General features: G+C 39.7%; 1 protein-coding gene across 1 annotated transcript in view; it reads right to left on the reverse strand.

The window, feature by feature from the left end:
• Nucleotides 1–23,712: 23,712 nt before the first annotated feature.
• LOC128652233 (trifunctional purine biosynthetic protein adenosine-3-like) overlaps nt 23,713–25,810 on the reverse strand; it is a 124,017-nt gene continuing 121,919 nt past the window's right edge. Inside the window, exon 18 of the mRNA XM_053705171.1 lies at nt 23,713–23,904. Coding sequence (XP_053561146.1) covers nt 23,713–23,904 — 192 coding nt within the window. The remainder of the gene's footprint in view (nt 23,905–25,810) is intronic.

Raw genomic sequence — 25,810 nt, forward strand, 5'->3', positions numbered from 1 at the left:
AGTGTCCGGTTCCTCCGTTCCTGTGGCGGGAAGCTGAGGGTTTGATCTCTATGGGGCTCCTGCTATATGTTGGATTTTGATATATGGATGCTGAGGGTCTGAGGGCATTCTTCCCTTGGGAAGTGTTCCTTGTTTTTAGGAAAGACAGCCGTGTAGGGGGTTTCGTACCCGAGCACAATGTCTATCCTGACTTATGATAGCATACCGTTTGTTGTAACGGTCAGCGGTCTAACCGGGGGCTTTTGTTCCTACGTTGACCCTTCATTCTCTTCTGGAAGTCTGGGACTTTTGTCTTGGTCTTGACTAGCCTTTGGGCTGGGACCATTATACTAGAGGGAAAATGGGGTCGGTTACTTTATGCAGGGTTGACAGTTTCTTTGGAGTCGGTTGTCTCCTTTGTGTGAGGTCTTGGATGTCCTCCTCTTTTACACTGGCGTTCGGTGCTGGGAGGGGGCACTCCTTGGGGCCTGATATCAGAGGGCTGTGAGCCCTTGGTAGGTTAGCAGTTGAATCAACTACAGCTATTGCACTTTGAAGGTGTAACCAGCTACAGCTCATTGCACTTTGACCAGGTGTTAGCAAGCTTTGAAATGCCTTCGGTGTTTGGGTTAACTCTTTACTAGCTGCTGTCTAGCTTGCAGATCTAGATCTGATATAAGGCAACGGGGAACGCATGGTTTCCTGGAGTACCTTTGGGTATGATACAGGGTCAGGGATATGAGGGTCTTCCTCGAGTCCTTTTTGGGACATGTTTCTCTGTGTATGGATCTCTTTTTCTTCAGTCCTTGTTTTTCTAGGGAGTTCGCCTCCCTGAGCATTGCTATTGTACGTAAACCATGGGTTGTTCTATGTTCTGCAGAGTGGAATGATCCTTTGGATTTTTCATGAGTTTCTGTTCTCCTTTTTGGGGGCAGATAGTGGGCCTTGTCTTGGCCGGGTACCTTTATGGTAGTCGTGATCTGCGGGGATGACTCCTCAGAGGTTGTTTGGAATTGATGGACTGTGGGACTGAGTAGTTTAGTTAGGCTTTGCCGGCGGTGTAACTGATGTGCAGTTAACTGGGCTTTATGTTTTCACCCATGTCGTCTATACTTTTTAGGGTGTCGAGTAATAAGGCTGGGGTGCCTTTCGAGGGCTGCCTTGTGTACCCACCCGTTATTTGCATTCAGTGTCCTCTAGCTTGGGTATTGTTTTCCCAAAAGTAATGAATGCAGCTGTGGACTCTTCCCTTTTAAGAAGAAAAACATAAATTATGCTTACCTGATAATTTCATTTTCTTCTGAAGGGAAGAGTCCACAGCTCCCGTCCGTGTTTTTATCTATGAGGCGGCTGTAATTTTTTGTTCTTCTGACACCTTTTTTTTCACCTGATATTTCACTTACTGTTCCTTGTTCTCTTGGCAGAATGATTGGTGGATGAGGGAAGTGGGGGAGATATTTAAGCCTTTGGGTGGGGTATCTTTGCCTCCTCCTGGTGGCCAGGTTCTTAATTCCCAAAAGTAATGAATGCAGCTGTGGAGTCTTCCCTTAAGAATAAAATGAAATTATCAGGTAAGCATAATTTGTTTTATATGAAATTTCACAATAGTAAAACTGACTTATAAATATGGGATGTAAAATCCTCTCTAGCAAATAAAATTACTTAGCATCAATATGCTCTTTAAATGACCAGCTTCAATTAAAGGGACACTGAACCCAAATGTTTTGTTGTTTGTGATTCAGATAGAGCATGCAATTTTAAGCAACTTTCTAATTTACTCCTATTATCAATTTTTCTTCGTTCTCTCGCTATCTTTATTTGAAAAAGAAGGCATCTAAGTTTTTTTTGGTTCAGCACTCTGGATAGCACTTTTTTATTGGTGGATGAATTTATCCACCAATCAGCAAGGACAACCCAGGTTATTCACCAAAAATGGGCCGGCATCTAAACTTACATTCTTGCATTTCAAATAAAGATACCAAGAGAATGAAGAAAATTTGATAATAGGAGTAAAATAGAAAGTTGCTTAAAATTTCATGCTCTATCTGAATCACAAAAGAAAAAATTTGGGTTCAGTGACCCTTTAAACTGTAGCAACAATGAATGTTTTTGCTTTAAAATATTAAATTATAATCACTGCCATACATTACACCATAGCTTTTTCAGATAAAGTCGTTCACCTCATAAAGAAGAAAGGTATTGCAATCCTGGATATAAAAGGTTAACTCAATTTTGCTTTATAGAGACTGTTCTAAAGGCAGCCAGGTTATCAGTCAGGAGAAAATGGGTCTTTTGCTAAAAAATTTACTATGAATCAGGCTTTTATCAAGTGATAAGCCCACCTGTATTCTGTAATCATTGGTGAATATTCGTATCGTCCTTATCGGTGCTGAACCTTTCATTGGTTATCTGGGAAATGCTTCCCTGAGCAGCCAAATACCTTTTGGTTGCAATACCATTACTGAACTATTGGTGGCAGCAGACACTGTCAAACAGTTTCACTATCAAATGCTGCTAACAGGATTTAATTGTTAAATGTATATTTAATATACTCACTATTTCTTGCATCAGCAGATAAATATGTCCAATATGTATGGGATCATTTAATATTATTTAATTTGAGTATTTCAAGACTAAATATGAGTATATCTTTTATAATATTCCTACAAACATATATATACACCTCCTATAAACTCAGATATTAGGTTTATGCACAACCTTAAATCTACATAATATACCTATCTGATGCATATTTCCATACAATTCTTCTTATAATATTTTAAGAGATATTCTGATTTAGTGCATCTCTTGATAAGGTTATTTTGAATGCATGAAAACACAGATATATTTCATTGGACAACACTGGTTTATCACAGGTCTGAAATGAAAGAAACAATGTTGTTCATTTTGAAATAAGTAGACATTTTAAATCCATCAATGTAGTTATTATTTATATTTAATTTAGCAGACATTCATCCAACATGGTATATTTTCAGATCAATACATATACAGATATGTTTAATATGATCTGAGTTTAAATTGAACATTTGAAAATTACACAATTCATTTGATATGAAGTTCTAACTTCTCCTTTTAAAACCAAGATTTAAATTCTTATATGCTTTCAAAGAACACGTGTTTCTGCTATTAAGATCTAACTGCCACCAAGTCTGGGGTTCCATAAATTCAACTTAGCATAGGGTAATTAACTCTTGCATGCAAAGTGGCTACCTCTCCTGAAAACCTGTTTTTTTGTGCATACACTCGGGCTTCAAAACAGTTGAATATTGTAGACTGAGTACCTCACTGCAGGGGCTCGTCAACTTCACTAATTGAAACAAATGTTTCCCTTTTGCTCTCTCTTAGATGTCTTGAGCAGCAAGGGGGGTCAGTGGCTATAACAAAGGTCCTTTGAAATAAGGTTACTCTGTCTGTGAAGTGTAATTTTGCATAGCTAGTAGTCTGAAATTAATTTCTGATTTCAGAATTTAATGTAACTTACCGTATAGAAATTACACATACATAGATGAATTAATCTATGCACATAGCATCCAATAATATCTCACCTTTTACATGACAATATATATGCCTTGAGTCAGTTGTTTAGTGTTCCTTATATATTACAGCTGCAAAACAGGTTTGTTTGAGTTTGAAACATATCTTGTTTTTCTGCCCCAAGGCAAGAATCTAAGGGTAAATTTAAAGCTCCAATCGTTTTCTTTCATTTCGTCAGATTAGAGAACAGACAACCACTCCTTCCCCTAAGGCCTTTGGCTCTAATTGGAGACCATCTCCGAATTGGAATAAATCCAATCCTTATAAGAAACCAAATCCAACCCCTAAGACTGCATGAAGGTGCGACCCTCAAAACAGTTCTACTGGTGTGGGGCAGACTAAAGTTATTTCAAGACAGATTCTGAAAAAAATTAATTTATCAGGTAAGTTCTTACATAAATTATGTTATTTATTTTGCAGGTCTTCACATTCTTCAGACAGTTTCTCTTATTCGCTATATTATTAACCCAAGAGATTGGTTTGTTTGCTTTCGTGCAGTTTCCCAAAGGAGTATTTTTTTTTAATTTTTTTAACTGCCCAGATATTCAAAAGAAAACTTCAAGGTGCCGTTCTAGCAGAGGCTATGGTTATCCCCTGAAAGTACAAAATGTGTCTTTTCTATTAGCCGTGCTTTTGTTTGTGTAATTTTTTTGTTCAAGTAGAATGTGTGTAGACAACCTTTCTTTCATGTAATTAGCAAGAGTCCATGAGCTAGTGACGTATGGGATATACATTCCTACCAGGAGGGGCAAAGTTTCCCAAACCTCAAAATGCCTATAAATACACCCCTCACCACACCCACAAATCAGTTTTACAAATTTTGCCTCCTATGGAGGTGGTGAAGTAAGTTTGTGCTAGATTCTACGTTGATATGCGCTCCGCAGCAGGTTGGAGCCCGGTTTTCCTCTCAGCGTGCAGTGAATGTCAGAGGGATGCGAGGAGAGTATTGCCTATTTGAATGCAATGATCTCCTTCTACGGGGTCTATTTCATAGGTTCTCTGTTATCGGTCGTAGAGATTCATCTCTTACCTCCCTTTTCAGATCGACGATATACTCATATATACCATTACCTCTGCTGATTTTCGTTTCAGTACTGGTTTGGCTTTCTACAAACATGTAGATGAGTGTCCTGGGGTAAGTAAGTCTTATTTTCTGTGACACTCTAAGCTATGGTTGGGCACTTTTTTATAAAGTTCTAAATATATGTATTCAAACATTTATTTGCCTTGACTCAGGATGTTCAACATTCCTTATTTTCAGACAGTCAGTTTCATATTTGGGATAATGCATTTGAATCAATCATTTTTTCTTACCTTAAAAATTTGACTTTTTCCCTGTGGGCTGTTAGGCTCGCGGGGGCTGAAAATGCTTCATTTTATTGCGTCATTCTTGGCGCAGACTTTTTTGGCGCAAAAAATCTTTTCTGTTTCCGGCGTCATACGTGTCGCCGGAAGTTGCGTCATTTTTTGACGTCCTTTTGCGCCAAAAATGTCGGCGTTCCGGATGTGGCATCATTTTTGGCGCCAAAAGCATTTAGGCGCCAAATAATGTGGGCGTCTTATTTGGCGCTAAAAAAATATGGGCGTCGCTTTTGTCTCCACATTATTTAAGTCTCATTTTTCATTGCTTCTGGTTGCTAGAAGCTTGTTCCTTGGCATTTTTTCCCATTCCTGAAACTGTCATTTAAGGAATTTGATCAATTTTGCTTTATATGTTGTTTTTTCTTTTACATATTGCAAGATGTCTCACGTTGCATCTGAGTCAGAAGATACTTCAGGAAAATCGCTGTCTGGTGCTGGAACTACCAAAGCTAAGTGTATCTGCTGTAAACTTTTGGTAGCTGTTCCTCCAGCTGTTGTTTGTACTAATTGTCATGACAAACTTGTTAATGCAGATAATATTTCCTTCAGTAATGTACCATTACCTGTTGCAGTTCCATCAACATCTAATGTTCAGAGTGTTCCTGATAACATGAGATTTTGTTTCTGAATCCATTAAGAAGGCTATGTCTGTTATTCCTCCTTCTAGTAAACATAAAAAATCTTTTAAAACTTCTCTTTATACAGATGAATTTTTAAATGAACATCATCATTCTGATTCTAATGACTCTTCTGGTTCAGAGGACTCGGTCTCAGAGGTTGATGCTGATAAATCTTCATATTTATTTAAAATGGAATTTATTCGTTCTTTACTTAAAGAAGTACTAATTGCTTTAGAAATTGAGGATTCTGGTCCTCTTGATACTAAATCTAAACGTTTAGATAAGGTCTTTAAATCTCCTGTGGTTATTCCAGAAGTTTTTCCTGTTCCTGGTGCTATTTCTGAAGTAATTTTCGGAGAATGGAATAATTTGGGTAATTCATTTACTCCTTCTAAACGTTTTAAGCAATTGTATACTGTGCCGTCTGATAGATTAGAATTTTGGGACAAAATCCCTAAAGTTGATGGGGCTATTTCTACCCTTGCTAAACGTACTACTATTCCTACGTCAGATGGTACTTCGTTTAAGGATCCTTTAGATAGGAAAATTGAATCCTTTCTAAGAAAAGCTTATCTGTGTTCAGGTAATCTTCTTAGACCTGCTATATCATTGGCTGATGTTGCTGCAGCTTCAACTTTTTGGTTGGAAACTTTAGCGCAACAAGTAACAGATCATGATTCTCATAATATTATTATTCTTCTGCAACATGCTAATAATTTTATCTGTGATGCCATTTTTTATATTATCAGAGTTGATGTCAGGTTTATGTCTCTAGCTATTTTAGCTAGAAGAGCTTTATGGCTTAAAACTTGGAATGCTGATATGTCTTCTAAATCGACTCTACTTTCCATTTCTTTCCAGGGTAACAAATTATTTGGTTCTCAGTTGGATTCGATTATCTCAACTGTTACTGGTGGGAAAGGAACTTTTTTACCACAGGATAAAAAATCTAAGGGTAAAAACAGGGCTAATAATCGTTTTCGTTCCTTTCGTTTCAACAAAGAACAAAAGCCTGATCCTTCTTCCTCAGGAGCAGTTTCAGTTTGGAAACCATCTCCAGTCTGGAATAAATCCAAGCCTTCTAGAAAAGCAAAGCCAGCTTCTAAGTCCACATGAAGGTGCAGCCCTCATTCCAGTTCAGCTGGTAGGGGGCAGGTTACGTTTTTTCAAAGAAATTTGGATCAATTCTGTTCACAATCTTTGGATTCAGAACATTGTTTCAGAAAGGTACAGAATTGGTTTCAAGATAAGACCTCCTGCAAAGAGATTTCTTCTGTTAAGTGTGATCAGTCCACGGGTCATCATTACTTCTGGGATATTAACTGCTCCCCTACAGGAAGTGCAAGAGGATTCACCCAGCAGAGCTGCATATAGCTCCTCCCCTCTACGTCACTCCCAGTCATTCTCTTGCACCCAGCAACTAGATAGGTCGTGTGAGAGGACTATGGTGATTATACTTAGTTTTATATCTTCAATCAAAAGTTTGTTATTTTAAAATAGCACCGGAGTGTGTTATTACCTCTCTGGCAGAGTTTGAGGAAGAATCTACCAGAGTTTTGCTATGATTTTAGCCGGAGTAGTTAAGATCATATTGCTGTTCTCGGCCATCTGAGGAGTGAGGTAAACTTCAGATCAGGGGACAGCGGGCAGATTAATCTGCATAGAGGTATGTAGCAGTTTTTATTTTCTGACAATGGAATTGATGAGAAAATCCTGCCATACCGATATAATGTCATGTATGTATACTTTACACTTCAGTATTCTGGGAGAATGGTACTTCACTAGAATTACACTGTAAGAAAGACATAAAGCTGTTTAATAACTAGAGATTATGTTTAACGTTTTTGCTGGAATGTAAAATCGTTTTCATTTGCTGAGGTACTGAGTGAATAAATGTTTGGGCACCATTTTTCCACTTGGCAGTTGCTTAAATCTGTTTTTTCTGTCAGTTTCTGTTCTCCCTCACTGCTGTGTGTGTGGGGGAGGGGCGCTTTTACTATGCATCAAATATTTCAGTCAGCAACTCATTGTATTCCCTGCATGATCTGGTTCATCTCTACAGAGCTCAGGGGTCTTCAAAACTTATTTTGAGGGAGGTAATTTCTCTCAGCAGAGCTGTGAGAATTATAGTTTGACTGAAATAAAAACTTTTATTCTGTAATTTGTTTCCTGCTTTCAGAAATTGTTATCTTTGCTAATGGGATTAAACCTTTGCTAAAGTTGTGTTGTTTACAAGGATTGAGGCTATAACTGTTTCAATTTATTAATTTTTAACTGTCATAGATCTTCTGTGCTTCTTAAAGGCACAGTACGTTTTAATATTATTCTATTTGAATTGTATTTCCAAGTTGCAAGTTTATTTGCTAGTGTGTTAAACATGTCTGATTCAGAAGATGATACCTGTGTCATTTGTTGCAATGCCAAAGTGGAGCCCAATAGAAATTTATGTACTAACTGTATTGATGCTACTTTAAATAAAAATCAATCTGTACAAATTGAACAAATTTCACCAAACAACGAGGGGAGAGTTATGCCGACTAACTCGCCTCACGTGTCAGTACCTACATCTCCCGCTCAGAGGGAGGTGCGTGATATTGTAGCGCCGAGTACAGCTGGGCGGCCATTACAAATCACATTACAGGATATGGCTACTGTTATGACTGAAGTTTTGGCTAAATTACCAGAACTAAAAGGTAAGCGTGATCACTCTGGGGTGAGAACAGAGTGTGCTGATAATATTAGGGCCATGTCAGACACTGCGTCACAGGTGGCAGAACATGAGGACGGAGAACTTCATTCTGTGGGTGACGGTTCTGATCCAAACAGACTGGATTCAGATATTTCAAATTTTAAATTTAAACTGGAAAACCTCCGTGTATTACTAGGGGAGGTGTTAGCGGCTCTGAATGATTGTAACACAGTTGCAATACCAGAGAAAATGTGTAGGTTGGATAAATATTTATAAATATTTATTAATATTTATAAATATACCGACTAGTACTGAGGTTTTTCCTATACCTAAGAGACTTACTGAAATTGTTACTAAGGAGTGGGATAGACCCGGTGTGCCGTTCTCACCCCCTCCGATATTTAGAAAAATGTTTCCAATAGACGCCACCACAAGGGACTTAGGGACCGTTTGCCATAAGGTGGAGGGAGCAGTTTCTACTTTAGCTAAGCGTACCACTATCCCGGTGGAGGATAGCTGTGCTTTTTCAGATCCAATGGATAAAAAGTTAGAGGGTTACCTTAAGAAAATGTTTGTTCAACAAGGTTTTATATTGCAACCCCTTGCATGCATTGCGCCGATCACGGCTGCAGCGGCATTCTGGATTGAGTCTCTGGAAGAGAACATTGGTTCAGCTACTCTGGACGACATTACGGACAGGCTTAGAGTCCTTAAACTAGCTAATTCATTCATTTCGGAGGCCGTAGTACATCTTACTAAACTTACGGCGAAGAATTCAGGATTCGCCATTCAGGCACGCAGGGCGCTGTGGCTAAAATCCTGGTCAGCTGATGTTACTTCTAAGTCTAAATTGCTTAATATACCTTTCAAAGGGCAGACCTTATTCGGGCCCGGGTTGAAAGAGATTATCGCTGACATTACAGGAGGTAAAGGCCATGCCCTGCCTCAGGACAAAGCCAAAGCCAAGACTAGACAGTCTAGTTTTCGTTCCTTTCGTAATTTCAAAGCAGGAGCAGCATCAACTTCCTCTGCACCAAAACAGGAAGGAGCTGTTGCTCGCTACAGACAAGGCTGGAAACCTAACCAGTCCTGGAACAAGGGCAAGCAGACTAGGAAACCTGCTGCTGCCCCCAAAACAGCATGAATTGAGGGCCCCCGATCCGGGATCGGATCTAGTGGGGGGCAGACTTTCTCTCTTCGCCCAGGCTTGGGCAAGAGATGTTCAGGATCCCTGGGCGCTAGAGATAATATCTCAGGGATACCTTCTGGACTTCAAATACTCTCCTCCAAGAGAGAGATTTCATCTGTCAAGATTGTCAACAATCCAGACAAAGAAAGAGGCTTTTCTACGCTGCGTACAAGAGCTCTTGTTAATGGGAGTAATCCATCCAGTTCCACGATCGGAACAGGGACAGGGGTTTTACTCAAATCTGTTTGTGGTTCCCAAAAAAGAGGGAATTTTCAGACCAATCCTGGACTTAAAGATCCTAAACAAATTCCTAAGAGTTCCATCGTTCAAGATGGAGACTATTCGGACAATTTTACCTATGATCCAAGAGGGTCAGTACATGACCACTGTAGATTTAAAAGATGCTTACCTGCACATACCGATTCACAAAGATCATTACCGGTACCTAAGGTTTGCCTTCCTAGACAGGCATTACCAGTTTGTGGCTCTTCCATTCGGATTGGCTACAGCGCCAAGAATCTTCACAAAGGTTCTGGGTGCTCTTCTGGCGGTACTAAGACCGCGGGGAATCTCGGTAGCTCCATACCTAGACGACATTCTGATACAAGCTTCAAGCTTTTAAACTGCCAAATCTCATACAGAGTTAGTGCTGGCATTTCTAAGGTCACATGGATGGAAGGTGAACGAAAAGAAAAGTTCACTCGTTCCACTCACAAGAGTTCCCTTCCTGGGGACTCTTATAGATTCTGTAGAAATGAAGATTTACCTGACAGAGGACAGGCTATCAAGACTTCAAAGTGCTTGCCGCACTCTTCATTCCATTCAACACCCGTCAGTGGCTCAATGTATGGAGGTAATCGGCTTAATGGTAGCGGCAATGGACATAGTACCCTTTGCACGCTTACACCTCAGACCACTGCAACTGTGCATGCTAGGTCAGTGGAATGGGGATTACTCAGACTTATCCCCTTCTCTGAATCTGGATCAAGAGACCAGAAATTCTCTTCTATGGTGGCTTTCTCGGCCACACCTGTCCAGGGGGATGCCATTCAGCAGACCAGACTGGACAATTGTAACAACAGACGCCAGCCTTCTAGGTTGGGGTGCCGTCTGGAATTCCCTGAAGGCTCAGGGACTATGGAGTCAGGAGGAGAGTCTCCTGCCAATAAACATTCTGGAATTGAGAGCAGTTCTCAATGCCCTCCTGGCTTGGCCCCAGTTGACAACTCGGGGGTTCATCAGGTTTCAGTCGGACAACATCACGACTGTAGCTTACATCAACCATCAGGGAGGGACAAGAAGCTCCCTAGCTATGATGGAAGTATCAAAGATAATTCGCTGGGCAGAGTCTCACTCTTGCCACCTGTCAGCAATCCACATCCCGGGAGTGGAGAACTGGGAGGCGGATTTCTTAAGTCGTCAGACTTTTCATCCGGGGGAGTGGGAACTTCATCCGGAGGTCTTTGCCCAAATACTTCGACGTTGGGGCAAACCAGAGATAGATCTCATGGCGTCTCGACAGAACGCCAAGCTTCCTCGTTACGGGTCCAGATCCAGGGATCCAGGAGCAGTCCTGATAGATGCTCTGACAGCACCTTGGGTCTTCAGGATGGCTTACGTGTTTCCACCCTTCCCGTTGCTTCCTCGATTGATAGCCAGAATCAAACAAGAGAGAGCATCAGTGATTCTAATAGCACCTGCGTGGCCACGCAGGACTTGGTATGCAGACCTGGTGGACATGTCATCCTGTCCGCCTTGGTCTCTACCTCTGAAACAGGACCTTCTGATACAGGGTCCCTTCAAACATCAAAATCTAACTTCTCTGAAGCTGACTGCTTGGAAATTGAACGCTTAATTTTATCAAGACGTGGGTTTTCTGAGTCAGTTATTAGTACCTTAATACAGACTAGGAAACCTGTTACCAGAAAGATTTACCATAAGATATGGCGTAAATACCTACATTGGTGTGAATCCAAAGGTTACTCTTGGAGTAAGGTTAGGATTCCTAGGATATTGTCTTTTCTACAAGAAGGTTTAGAAAAGGGTTTATCTGCTAGTTCATTAAAGGGACAGATCTCAGCTCTGTCCATTCTGTTACACAAACGTCTGTCAGAAGTTCCTGACGTCCAGGCTTTTTGTCAGGCTTTGGCCAGGATTAAGCCTGTGTTTAAAACTGTTGCTCCACCATGGAGTTTAAACCTTGTTCTTAATGTTTTACAGGGCGTTCCGTTTGAACCCCTTCATTCCATTGATATAAAGTTGTTATCTTGGAAAGTTCTATTTTTAATGGCTATTTCCTCGGCTCGAAGAGTCTCTGAATTATCAGCCTTACATTGTGATTCTCCTTATTTGATTTTTCATTCGGATAAGGTAGTCCTGCGTACTAAACCTGGGTTCTTACCTAAGGTAGTTACTAACAGGAATATCAATCAAGAGATTGTTGTTCCTTCTTTATGCCCAAATCCTTCTTCAAAGAAGGAACGTCTACTGCACAACCTGGATGTAGTCCGGGCTCTAAAATTTTACTTGCAGGCAACTAAGGAATTCCGACAAACGTCTTCTCTGTTTGTCATTTACTCTGGGCAGAGGAGAGGTCAAAAAGCTTCCGCTACCTCTCTTTCTTTTTGGCTTCGTAGCATAATTCGTTTAGCTTATGAGACTGCTGGACAGCAGCCCCCTGAAAGAATTACAGCTCATTCTACTAGAGCTGTGGCTTCCACTTGGGCCTTCAAGAATGAGGCCTCTGTTGAACAGATTTGCAAGGCTGCAACTTGGTCTTCGCTTCATACTTTTTCCAAATTTTCCAAATTTGACACCTTTGCTTCATCGGAGGCTATTTTTGGGAGAAAGGTTCTTCAGGCAGTGGTTCCTTCTGTATAAAGAGTCTGCCTATCCCTCCCGTCATCCGTGTACTTTTGCTTTGGTATTGGTATCCCAGAAGTAATGATGACCCGTGGACTGATCACACTTAACAGAAGAAAACATAATTTATGCTTACCTGATAAATTCCTTTCTTCTGTAGTGTGATCAGTCCACGGCCCGCCCTGTTTTTAAGGCAGGTAAATATTTTTTAATTTATACTCCAGTCACCACTTCACCCTTGGCTTTTCCTTTCTCGTTGGTCCTTGGTCGAATGACTGGGAGTGACGTAGAGGGGAGGAGCTATATGCAGCTCTGCTGGGTGAATCCTCTTGCACTTCCTGTAGGGGAGCAGTTAATATCCCAGAAGTAATGATGACCCGTGGACTGATCACACTACAGAAGAAAGGAATTTATCAGGTAAGCATAAATTATGTTTTTTTCTTTCCCGTGTCCCAGTAAATCCAGTGAAAGCTCTAGCATTTCTGAAATGTGTTTCAGATCTAGAGTTGGCTGGAGTAATTATGCCAGTTCCAGTTCTGGAACAGGGGCTGGGGTTTTATTCGAATCTCTTCATTGTACCAAAGAAGGAGAATTCCTTCAGACCAGTTCTGGATCTAAAAATATTGAATCGTTATGTAAGGATACCAACATTCAAAATGGTAACTGTAAGGACTATCTTGCCTTTTGTTCAGCAAGGGCATTATATGTCCACGATAGATTTACAGGATGCATATCTACATATTCCGATTCATCCAGATCACTATCAGTTCCTGAGATTCTCTTTCCTGGACAAGCATTACCAGTTTGTGGCTCTGCCGTTTGGCCTAGCTACAGCCCCAAGAATTTTTACAAAGGTTCTCGGTGCCCTTCTGTCTGTAATCAGAGAACAGGGTATTGTGGTATTTCCTTATTTGGACGATATCTTGGTACTTGCTCAGTCTTTACATTTAGCAGAATCTCATACGAATCGACTTGTGTTGTTTCTTCAAGATCATGGTTGGAAGATCAATTCACTAAAAAGTTCATTGATTCCTCAGACAAGGGTCACCTTTCTGGGTTTCCAGATAGATTCAGTGTCCATGACTCTGTCTTTGACAGACAAGAGACGTCTAAAATTGATTTCAGCTTGTCGAAACCTTCAGTCACAATCATTCCCTTCGGTAGCCTTATGCATGGAAATTCTAGGTCTTATGACTGCTGCATCGGACGCGATCCCCTTTGCTCGTTTTCACATGCGACCTCTTCAGCTCTGTATGCTGAATCAATGGTGCAGGGATTACACAAAGATATCTCAATTAATATCTTTAAAATCGATTGTACGACACTCTCTGACGTGGTGTACAGATCACCATCGTTTAATTCAGGGGGCTTCTTTTGTTCTTCTGACCTGGACTGTAATATCAACAGATGCAAGTCTTACAGGTTGGGGAGCTGTGTGGGGATCTCTGACGGCACAAGGAGTTTGGGAATCTCAGGAGGTGAGATTACCGATCAATATTTCTTTCATGTAATTAGCAAGAGTCCATGAGCTAGTGACGTATGGGATATACATTCCTACCAGGAGGGGCAAAGTTTCCCAAACCTTAAAATGCCTATAAATACACCCCTCACCACACCCACAATTCAGTTTTACAAACTTTGCCTCCTATGGAGGTGGTGAAGTAAGTTTGTGCTAGATTCTACGTTGATATGCGCTCCGCAGCAAGTTGGGGCCCGGTTTTCCTCTCAGCGTGCAGTGAATGTCAGAGGGATGTGAGGAGAGTATTGCCTATTTGAATTCAATGATCTCCTTCTACGGGGTCTATTTCATAGGTTCTCTGTTATCGGTAGTGGAGATTCATCTCTTACCTCCCTTTTCAGATCGACGATATACTCTTATATATATACCATTACCTCTGCTGATTATCGTTTCAGTACTGGTTTGGCTTTCTACAAACATGTAGATGAGTGTCCTGGGGTAAGTAAGTCTTATTTTCTGTGACACTCTAAAGCTATGGTTGGGCACTTTTTTATAAAGTTCTAAATATATGTATTCAAACATTTATTTGCCTTGACTCAGGATGTTCAACATTCCTTTTTTTCAGACAGTCAGTTTCATATTTGGGATAATGCATTTGAATCAATCATTTTTTCTTACCTTAAAAAATTTGACTTTTTCCCTGTGGGCTGTTAGGCTCGCGGGGGCTGAAAATGCTTCATTTTATTGCGTCAATCTTGGCGCGGACTTTTTTGGCGCAAAAAATCTTTTCTGTTTCCGGCGTCATACGTGTCGCCGGAAGTTGCGTCATTTTTTTGACGTTCTTTTGCGCCAAAAATGTCGGCGTTCCGGATGTGGCGTCATTTTTGGCGCCAAAAGTATTTAGGCGCCAAATAATGTGGGCATCTTATTTGGCGCTAAAAAAATATGGGCGTCGCTTTTGTCTCCACATTATTTAAGTCTCATTATTTATTGCTTCTAGTTGCTAGAAGCTTGTTCACTGGCATTTTTTTCCCATTCCTGAAACTGTCATTTAAGGAATTTGATCAATTTTGCTTTATATGTTGTTTTTTCTATTACATATTGCAAGATGTTCCACGTTGCAACTGAGTCAGAAGATACTTCAGGAAAATCACTGCCCGGTGCTGGAGCTACCAAGCTAAGTGTATCTGCTATAAATTTTTGGTATCTGTTTCTCCAGCTGTTGTTTGTATTGCATGTCATGACAAACTTATTAATGCAGATAAAATTTCCTTTAGTACTGCTACATTACCTGTTGCTGTTCCGTCAACATCTAATTTTCAGAGTGTTCCTGATAACATAAGAGATTTTATTTTTTTTAAATCCATTAAGAAGGCTATGTCTGTTATTTCTCCTTCTAGTTTACATAAAAGTCTTTTAAAACTTCTCTTTTTTCAGATGAATTTTTAAATGAACATCATCATTCTGATACTGATAAATGGTTCTTCTGGTTCAGAGGTTTCTGTCTCAGAGGTTGATGCTGATAAATCTTTGTATTTGTTCAAGATGGAATTTATTCGTTCTTTATTTAAAGAAGTATTAATTGCATTAGAAATAGAGGATTCTGGTCCTCTTGATACTAAATCTAAACGTTTAAATAAGGTTTTTAAATCTCCTGTAGTTATTCCAGAAGTGTTTAATCTCCCTGATGCTATTTCTGAAGTAATTTCCAGGGAATGGAATAATTTTGGTAATTCTTTTACTCCTTCTAAACGTTTAAGCAATTATATCCTGTGCCATCTGACAGATTAGTATTTTGGGACAAAATCCCTAAGGTTATGGGGCTGTCTCTACTCCTGCTAAATGTACTACTATTCCTACGGCAGATAGTACTTCATTTAAGGATCCTTTAGATAGGAAAATTGAATCCTTTCTAAGAAAAGCTTACTTATGTTCAGGTAATCTTCTTAGACCTGCTATATTTTTAGCGGATGTTGCTGCAGCTTCAACTTTTTGGTTAGAAGCTTTAGCGCAACAAGTAACAGATCATAATTTTATAGCATTATTATTATTCTATAACATGCTAATAATTTTATTGGTGATACCATCTTTTGATATCATTAGAGTTGATGTCAGGTATATGTCTAGCTATTTTAGCTAGAAAAGCTTTATGGATTAAACTTGGAATGCTGATATGTCTTCTAAGTCAACTTTGCTTTCCCTTTCTTTCCAGGGTAATAAATTATTATCTCAACTGTTTCTGGAAGGAAGGGAACTTTTTTACCAAAGGATAAAAAATCTAAGGTAAATTTAGGTCTAATAATCATTTTTCGTTCCTTTCCTCACATCAAGGAACAAAAGCCTGATCCTTCATCCTCAGGAGCGGTATCAGTTTGGAATCTATTTCCAGTTTGGAATATATCCAAGCCTTATAGAAACCTATAGCCAGCTCCTAAGTACCCATGAAGGTGCGGCCCTTATTCCAGCTCAGCTGGTATGGGGCAGATTACGTTTTCTTCAAAGAAATTTGGATCAATTCCGTTCTCAATCTTTGGTTTCAGAACATTGTTTCAGAAAGGTACAGAATTGGCTTCAAGTTAAGGCCTCCTGCTAAGAGATTTTTTTTTCTTTCCCGTGTCCCAGTTAACACAGCAAAGGCTCAGCATTTCTGAAATGTGTTTCAGATCTAGAGTTGGCTGGAGTAATTATGCCAGTTCCAGTTCTGGAACAGGGGCTGGGGTTTTATTTTATCTCTTCATTGTACCAAAGAAGGTCAATTCCTTCAGACCAGTTCCGGATCTATCAATATTGAATCGTTATGTAAGGATACCAACATTCAAGATGGTAACTGTAGGACTATCCTGCCTTTTGTTTAGCAAGGGCATTATATGTCTACAATAGATTTACAGGATGCGTATCTGCATATTCCGATTCATCCAGATCACTTTTAGTGTCTGAGATTCTCTTTTTAGACAAGCATTACCAGTTTTGTGGCTCTACCGTTTGGCCTAGCCTCAGTTCCAAGAATTTTTTTCAAAGGTTCTCGGTGCCCTTCTTTCTGTAATCAGAGAACAGGGTTTTGGTATTTCCTTATTTGGACGATATCTTGGTACTTGCTCAGTCTTCTCATTTTCGAAGAATCTCATACGAATCGACTTGTGTTGTTTCTTCAAGTTCATGGTTGGAGGATCAATTTACCAATCAGTTCATTGATTCCTCAGACAAGGGTAACCTTTTTAGGTTTCTAGATAGATTCAGTGTCTATGACTCTGTCCTTGTCAGACAAGAGAAGTTTAACATTGATCAGCTTGTCAAAACCTTCAGTCACAATCATTCCCTTTGGTAGCCTTATGCATGGAAATTTTAGGTCTTAGGACTGCCGCATCAGATGCGATCTCCTTTGCTCGTTTTCACATGCGACCTCTTCAGCTCTGTATGCTGAACCAATGGTGCAGGGATTACTCAAAGATATCTCAATTAATATCTTTAAACCGAATATACGACACTCTCTGACATGGTGGACAGATCACCATCGTTTAGTTCAGGGGGCTTCTTTGTTCTTCCGACCTGGACTATAATCTCAACAGATGCAAGTCTTACAGGTTGGGGAGCTGTGTGGGGGTATCTGACGGCACAAGGGGTTTGGGAATCTCAGGAGGTGAATATTTTGGAACTCCGTGCAATTTTCAGAGCTCTTCAGTCTTGGCCTCTTCTGAAGAGAGAGTTGTTCATTTGTTTTCAGATAGACAATGTCACAACTGTGGCATACATCAATCAATTTTGGTTTGGGCGGAATCCAGCTCCTGTCTAATCTCTGCGGTTCATATCCCAGGTATGGACAATTGGAAAGCGGATTATCTCAGTCGCCAAACGTTGCACCTGGGCGAATGGTCTCTTCACCCAGAGGTATTTCCTCAGATTGTTCAAATGTGGGAACTCCCAGAAATAGATCTGATGGCTTCTCATCTAAACAAGAAACTTCCCTGGTATCTGTCCGGATCCCGGGATCCTCGGGCGGAGGCAGTGGATGCATTATTTCTTCCTTACAAGTGTCATCCTGCCTATATCTTTCTGCCTCTAGTTCTTCTTCCAAGGGTATTCTCCAATATTCTAAAGGAATGCTCGTTTGTCCTGCTGGTAGCTCCAGCATGGCCTCACAGGTTTTGGTATGCGGATCTTGTCCGGATGGCCTCTTGCCAGCTGTGGACTCTTCCGTTAAGACCAGTCTTTCTGTCTCAAGGTTCTTTTTTCCATCAGGATCTCAAAACCTTAATTTTAAGGTATGGAGTTTTGAACGCTTGATTCTTGGTCAAAGAGGTTTCTCTGACTCTGTGATTGATACTATGTGACAGGCTCGTAAATCTGTATCTAGAGAGATATATTATAGAGTCTGGAAGACTTATATTTCTTAGTGTCTTTCTCATCTTTTTTTCTTGGCATTCTTTTTGAATACCGAGAATTTTACAGTTTCTTCAGGATGGTTTAGATAAAGGTTTGTCCGCAAGTTCCTTGAAAGACAAATCTCTGCTCTTTCTGTTCTTTTTCACAGAAGGATTGCTAATCTTCCTGATATTCATTGTTTTGTACAACCTTTGGTTCGTATAAAACCTGTCATTAAGTCAATTTCTCCTCCTTGGAGTTTGAATTTGGTTCTGGGGGCTCTTCAAGCTCCTCCTTTTGAACCCATGCATTCTTTGGTCGTTATATTACTTTCTTGGAAAGTTTTGTTTCTTTTGGTCATCTCTTCTGCCAGAAGAGTCTCTGAATTATCTACTCTTTTTTGTGAGTCTCCTTTTCTGATTTTGCATCAGGATAAGGCGGTGCTGCGAACTTCTTTTGAATTTTTTACCTAAGGTTGTGAATTCTAACAACATTAGTAGAGAAATTGTGGTTCCTTCATTATGTCCTAATCCTATGAATTCTAAGGAGAAATCATTGCATTCTTTGGATGCTGTTAGAGCTTTGTAATATTATGTTGAAGCTACTAAGTCTTTCCGAAAGACTTCTAGTCTATTTGTCATCTTTTCCTGTTCTAGAAAAGGCCAGAAAGCTTCTGCCATTTCTTTGGCATCTTGGTTGAAATCTTTATTTCATCATGCCTATGTTGAGTCGGGTAACACTCCGCCTCAAAGGATTACAGCTCATTCTACTAGGTCAGTTTCTACTTCCTGGGCGTTTAGGAATGAAGCTTCGGTTGATCAGATTTGCAAAGCAGCAACTTGGTCCTCTTTGCATACTTTTACTAAATTCTACCATTTTGATGTGTTTTCTTCTTCTGAAGCAGTTTTTGGTAGAAACGTACTTCAGGCAGTGGTTTCAGTTTGAATCTTCTGCTTATGTTTTTTCATTAAAATTTTATTCTGGGTGTGGATTATTTTCAGCAGGAATTGGCTGTCTTTATTTTATCCCTCCCTCTCTAGTGACTCTTGCGTGGAAAGATCCACATCTTGGGTAATCATTATCCCATATGTCACTAGCTCATGGACTCTTGCTAATTACATGAAAGAAAACATAATTTATGTAAGAACTTACCTGATAAATTCATTTCTTTCATATTAGCAAGAGTCCATGAGGCCCGCCCTTTTTTTGTGGTGGTTTTGATTTTTTTGTATAAAGCACAATTATTCCAATTCCTTATTTTATATGCTTTCGCACTTTTTTCTTATCACCCCACTTCTTGGCTATTCGTTAAACTGAATTGTGGGTGTGGTGAGGGGTGTATTTATAGGCATTTTAAGGTTTGGGAAACTTTGCCCCTCCTGGTAGGAATGTATATCCCATATGTCACTAGCTCATGGACTCTTGCTAATATGAAAGAAATTAATTTATCAGGTAAGTTCTTACATAAATTATGTTTTTGGAACTCCGTGCAATTTTCAGAGCTCTTCAGTCTTGGCCTCTTCTGAAGAGAGAATCGTTCATTTGTTTTCAGACAGACAATGTCACAACTGTGGCATACATCAATCATCAAGGAGGGACTCACAGTCCTCTGGCTATGAAAGAAGTATCTCGAATTCTGGTTTGGGTGGAATCCAGCTCCTGTCTAATCTCTGCGGTTCATATCCCAGGTATAGACAATTGGGAAGCGGATTATCTCAGTCGCCAAACGTTGCATCCGGGCGAATGGTCTCTTCACCCAGAGGTATTTCTTCAGATTGTTCAAATGTGGGAACTTCCAGAAATAGATCTGATGGCGTCTCATCTAAACAAGAAACTTCCCAGGTATCTGTCCAGATCCCGGGATCCTCAGGCGGAGGCAGTGGATGCATTATCACTTCCTTGGAAGTATCATCCTGCCTATATCTTTCCGCCTCTAGTTCTTCTTCCAAGAGTAATCTCCAAGATTCTGAAGGAATGCTCGTTTGTTCTGCTGGTAGCTCCGGCATGGCCTCACAGGTTTTGGTATGCAGATCTTGTCCGGATGGCCTCTTGCCAACCGTGGACTCTTCCGTTAAGACCAGACCTTCTGTCGCAAGGTCCTTTTTTCCATCAGGATTTCAAATCCTTAAATTTAAAGGTATGGAGATTGAACGCTTGATTCTTGGTCAAAGAGGTTTCTCTGACTCTGTGATTAATACTATGTTACAGGCTCGTAAATCTGTATCTAGAGAGATATATTATAGAGTCTGGAAGACTTATATTTCTTGGTGTCTTTCTCATCATTTTTCTTGGCATTCTTTTAGAATTCCGAGAATTTTGCAGTTTCTTCAGGATGGTTTAGATAAAGGTTTGTCCGCAAGTTCCTTGAAAGGACAAATCTCTGCTCTTTCTGTTCTTTTTCACAGAAAGATTGCTAATCTTCCTGATATTCATTGTTTTGTACAAGCTTTGGTTCGTATAAAACCTGTCATTAAGTCAATTTCTCCTCCTTGGAGTTTGAATTTGGTTCTGGGGGCTCTTCAAGCTCCTCCTTTTGAACCCATGCATTCATTGGACATTAAATTACTTTCTTGGAAAGTTTTGTTCCTTTTGGCGATCTCTTCTGCCAGAAGAGTCTCTGAATTATCTGCTCTTTCTTGTGAGTCTCCTTTTCTGATTTTTCATCAGGATAAGGCGGTGTTGCGAACTTCTTTTGCATTTTTACCTAAGGTTGTGAATTCCAACAATATTAGTAGAGAAATTGTGGTTCCTTCATTATGTCCTAATCCTAAGAATTCTAAGGAGAAATTGTTGCATTCTTTGGATGTTGTTAGAGCTTTGAAATATTATGTTGAAGCTACTAAGTCTTTTCGAAAGACTTCTAGTTTATTTGTTATCTTTTCCGGTTCTAGAAAAGGCCAGAAAGCTTCTGCCATTTCTTTGGCATCTTGGTTGAAATCTTTAATTCATTATGCCTATGTTGAGTCGGGTAAAACTCCGCCTCAAAGGATTACAGCTCATTCTACTAGGTCAGTTTCTACTTCCTGGGCATTTAGGAATGAAGCTTCGGTTGATCAGATTTGCAAAGCAGCAACTTGGTCCTCTTTGCATACTTTTACTAAATTCTACCATTTTGATGTGTTTTCTTCTTCTGAAGCAGTTTTTGGTAGAAAAGTACTTCAGGCAGCAGTTTCAGTTTGAATCTTCTGCTTATGTTTTCATTAAACTTTATTTTGGGTGTGGATTATTTTCAGCAGGAATTGGCTGTCTTTATTTTATCCCTCCCTCTCTAGTGACTCTTGCGTGGAAAGATCCACATCTTGGGTAGTCATTATCCCATACGTCACTAGCTCATGGACTCTTGCTAATTACATGAAAGAAAACATAATTTATGTAAGAACTTACCTGATAAATTCATTTCTTTCATATTAGCAAGAGTCCATGAGGCCCACCCTTTTTGTGGTGGTTATGATTTTTTTGTATAAAGCACAATTATTCCAATTCCTTATTTTATATGCTTTTGCACTTTTTCTTATCACTCCACTTCTTGGCTATTCGTTAAACTGATTTGTGGGTGTGGTGAGGGGTGTATTTATAGGCATTTTGAGGTTTGGGAAACTTTGCCACTCCTGGTGGGAATGTATATCCCATACGTCACTAGCTCATGGACTCTTGCTAATATGAAAGAAATGAATTTATCAGGTAAGTTCTTACATAAATTATGTTTTTTGGGCTCCATGCTATCTCAAATGTTTTTGCTTCCAACCATCTGTCTTGGGATACAATTATAGGCAAAATTAAACGTTAATGATTCAGATAAAGCATGCAATTTAAACTACTTTCCCATTTCTATTAATTAACTTGCTTTGTTATTTTTGTATGTTTTGTTGAAAAGCATTACCTAGGTAGCTCCCAGGACCAGCAATGCACTACTGGGAGCTAGCTGCTGATTGGTGGCTGCACATATGTGCATCTTGTCATTGGGTCACCAGATGGGTTTAGCTAGCCCCCTGTAGTATATATGAACAAGTGACACAAAACAAGGTTTATCCCCCTGCAGTGTATTGCTGCTCCTTCAACAAAGAATATCAAGTGAATAAAGCAGATCTGATAATAAAAGTAAATTGTAAAACTGGTCAAAATTGTATGATTTATCTAAATCATTAAAGAAAATATGGGGCTCATGCCCTTTTAAGTTCTTGCATTGTTATCTTAGCTAGGTTTCTTAGTCCTTAATTCTGATGAACATGGATTTTTTTGTCAAATTGTGTTTCACCCTGTTGTGAGTTCTGGTATTTGTTATTTATTAGTTCTGCAAATGTTGGGAGTTCCAGCGGAAGATTGTTCTTACTCCTGTTGATATTTCCATGCTCTAGAGATAATTTCTTCTGTTCTTTAAGCTTCCCAATTCCCAGTTGGGTCTTGAGGTTTTGAATCATCATCTGTTTCAACCCATGAAAAATAGTCTATAAAGCAATGTAGCGCACTAAATCGCTTTTTTTCATCAGGAATGGTTAATTTACAACATTCATCCTTTTTATAAGTATATATTGTTTTTTTTACTTCTTCAGACATTCAACCTCTTTATGCCAGGGGGAAAGTGCTTAGATCGGAACAAAATTACGATTTAAACACTTGCTGGAAAATTGAAATGATGTGATTGTCAATGCGATAACAGGACTTCAAGACCAGGGTCAGATTATGGGGGACTGTCTACACTGCAAGGCACACCGCCCAGTCCGATTTTGTATTAACTAAAAAGAGGAGGCTGCCGGATGCCATATAAGGTAGGACATTCCATGACGTCCTAACAACGAATTGTTAGGACTGCATAGAATTTCCTAACAGCGTGAAGGGGTTAAATGCTAGGTATTTTCATAATGTTGCACATGTGGTCAGATGGTCAGATTTATTTTCAAGATTCTAATAGACCATTCAATTTTAAACTTTCAAATTCCCTTCTATTATCAAATTTGCTTTGTTCTTTTGCTATCCTTTTCTGGCTGAGCATCATGTAGTTCCAAAATTTCTGGAGAGCCAAGGTTGAGCACCCCTGCCTGAGAGTTTAAGGCATTGATTTTCAAACCTGTCCTAAGCCTCCCCACCAGGCCAGGTTTTCAGGATTACCTTGGATGGGAGCAGTTAAACTAACCATGTTTATAACCAGCTGATTATTTCACCTGGGCTCTAGTTCAGATATCCTCAAAATGTGAGGACAGGTTTGAAAACCAGTGGTTTAAGGAAATGAGGGAGTAAGAAGGATGGACATTCTCAGCTCATGGGAACTAGGGGAGAAACCAGGGCCATTGCACAAAGAGAAGGATGGTTGGGAGCTCAGTCTCAGATAAAGATTTTCTCAATATAAAAAGAAATGGACCGTTACAGGGAAACTCAAAAATGTGAAAACATTTTTATTTCTGCATATAATAGAAATCTTATTGAAAAAAAAGTTATAGCTTATATTGCACTAGGGGTGCACAACTAACACAAAGCAAGATATCTTTTGTGCTAGCAACGAGTTTCTGAAGGAAAAGGGTGAGGCCTTAAAATTGTGCAATGATGAACATATAATCATTTCCACTGCACAATTTGGAAAATGGTTGTCATGCAAATTAGTATATAATAATACACCTATTATGTTACCATTCAGATATGTTATTTAATGTCTGAACATCCAGCAAAGGTCTCCATCTTGATTTAAGTGAACTGTTTCACTGGCCACTAGATGTATTGCCTTTACCACTGCTTTTTCCTTTGCTTCTTCCAATTTTTCACCAAGAGACTGCTCAGTATCTTGCATTTTTACCTTGACTGTTTCTTGTAGAACCAAAACATCAGAATTGGCTCCATCCTAGAAGACAACATGGTAGATTGTAGCTAGAATAATGTCAATATAAACGATTAACTACATCAAGGTTACTGATGTAACTCTTTCAAACCACATGCAGTATTATCTGATCCTAGTAGATACAATGATAAATGACTAAGTCAATCAGTCAAAACACAAGTATTTCCATATGTATGTTTATATACTTAATCCATGCAAATTGTACACACAATTGCTAATAAAGTTTACTTTGTGTCTTTTTTACCCCATGATCCATACTCTATGGATATGCCTACCAGAAATAAACCCAGAGCCAAAACCTGATTTATAGGGACACTGAACCCAAATTTTATCTTTCGTGATTAGGATAAAGCATGAAATTTTAAGCAACTCTCTAATTTACTCCTATTATCAAATTTTCTTCATTCTCTTGCTATCTTTATTTAAAAAGCAAGAAAGTAAGTTTAGAAGCCGGCCCATTTTTTTCACAACCTGGGTTGTCCTTGCTGATTGGTGGATAAATGCTGTCCAGAGTTCTAAACCAAAAATTGGCTGGCTCCTTAGCTTAGATGCCTTCTTTTTCAAATAAAGATAGCAAAAGAACAAAGAAAAATTGATAATAGGAGTAAATTAGAAAGTTGCTTAAAATTGCATGCTCTATCTGAATCACAAAAGAAAAAATTTGGGTTTAGTAAAATGATCGGAGAAGTGTGGGCTATAGCAACAGAAGCTGTGTGGATTTTTATGAAAGGGAGAGGTTTACTCAATTCTTATAATTTCAACGAAGTTATAAGGGACATGAACCCCAACATTTTTCTTTCATGATTAAGATAGAGCAGTGTTTCTCTACTCCAGTCCTCAAGTTCCCCCTACAGGCCAGGTTTTCATATCTGATCTAGAGCACAGGTAAAATAATCAGCTGATCAGTAACCATGGTTTCTAACCGGTTCTGACCCATCAGCTGATTATTTCACCTCTGCTCTATTAAAGATATCATGACAACCTGACCTGTTAGGGGTGCTTGAAGTTGAGAAACACTGAAAGAGAACGTCATTTTAACTTTCCAATTTACTTCTATGACCTAATTAGTTTCCTTCTCTTGGTAACCTTTGTTGAAAAGCATACTTAGGAAGGCTCAGGAGCAGCAATGCACTACTGGGAGCTAGCTACTGATACGTAGCTGCACATATATGCTTCTTATTGGCTCACCCAATGTATTCAGCTAGCTCACAGTAGTGGGCTGCTGCTCAGTCACCAAAGGTTACCTTGAGAATTAAGCACATTTGCTAACAGAAGTAAAGTGGAAAGTTATTTACAATTGAATGCTCTATCTAAATGTTGAATGGAACATTTTGGGCTTTATGTCCCTTTAAGGCTGATTAGCTTTGTCACAATAACTGGCTATGTCCCTTTAAGGCTGATTAGCTTTGTCACAATAACTGGCTATGTCCCTTTAAGGCTGATTAGCTTTGTCACAATAACTGGCTATGTCCCTTTTCCTGGGAAAGTACCCAAAAACAAATGTCCATCACTTGCCTTCTCAAACATAGGGCTCTATTTATCAAGGTCTGTCGGACCTGATCCGACAGTGCAGATCAGGTCCGACAGACCTCGCTGAATACGGCGAGCAATACGCTCACCGTATTCAGCATTGCACCAGCAGCTCACAAGAGCTGCTGGTGCAACACCGCCCCCTGCAGACTCGTGGCCAATAGGCCGCCAGCAGGGGGGTGTCAATCAACCCGATCGTACTCCATCGGGTTGATTTCCGACGATGTCTGTCCGCCTGCTCAGAGCAGGCGGACAGGTTATGGAGCAACAGTCTTTGTGACCGCTGCTTCATAACTGCTGTTTCTGGCGAGCCTGCAGGCTCGCCAGAAACACGAGGCATCAAGCTCCTTTCGGAGCTTGATACATATGCCCCATAGTA

Source organism: Bombina bombina, chromosome 3 (assembly GCF_027579735.1).
Source record: "Bombina bombina isolate aBomBom1 chromosome 3, aBomBom1.pri, whole genome shotgun sequence".
In the NCBI taxonomy this organism is placed as follows: domain Eukaryota; kingdom Metazoa; phylum Chordata; class Amphibia; order Anura; family Bombinatoridae; genus Bombina; species Bombina bombina.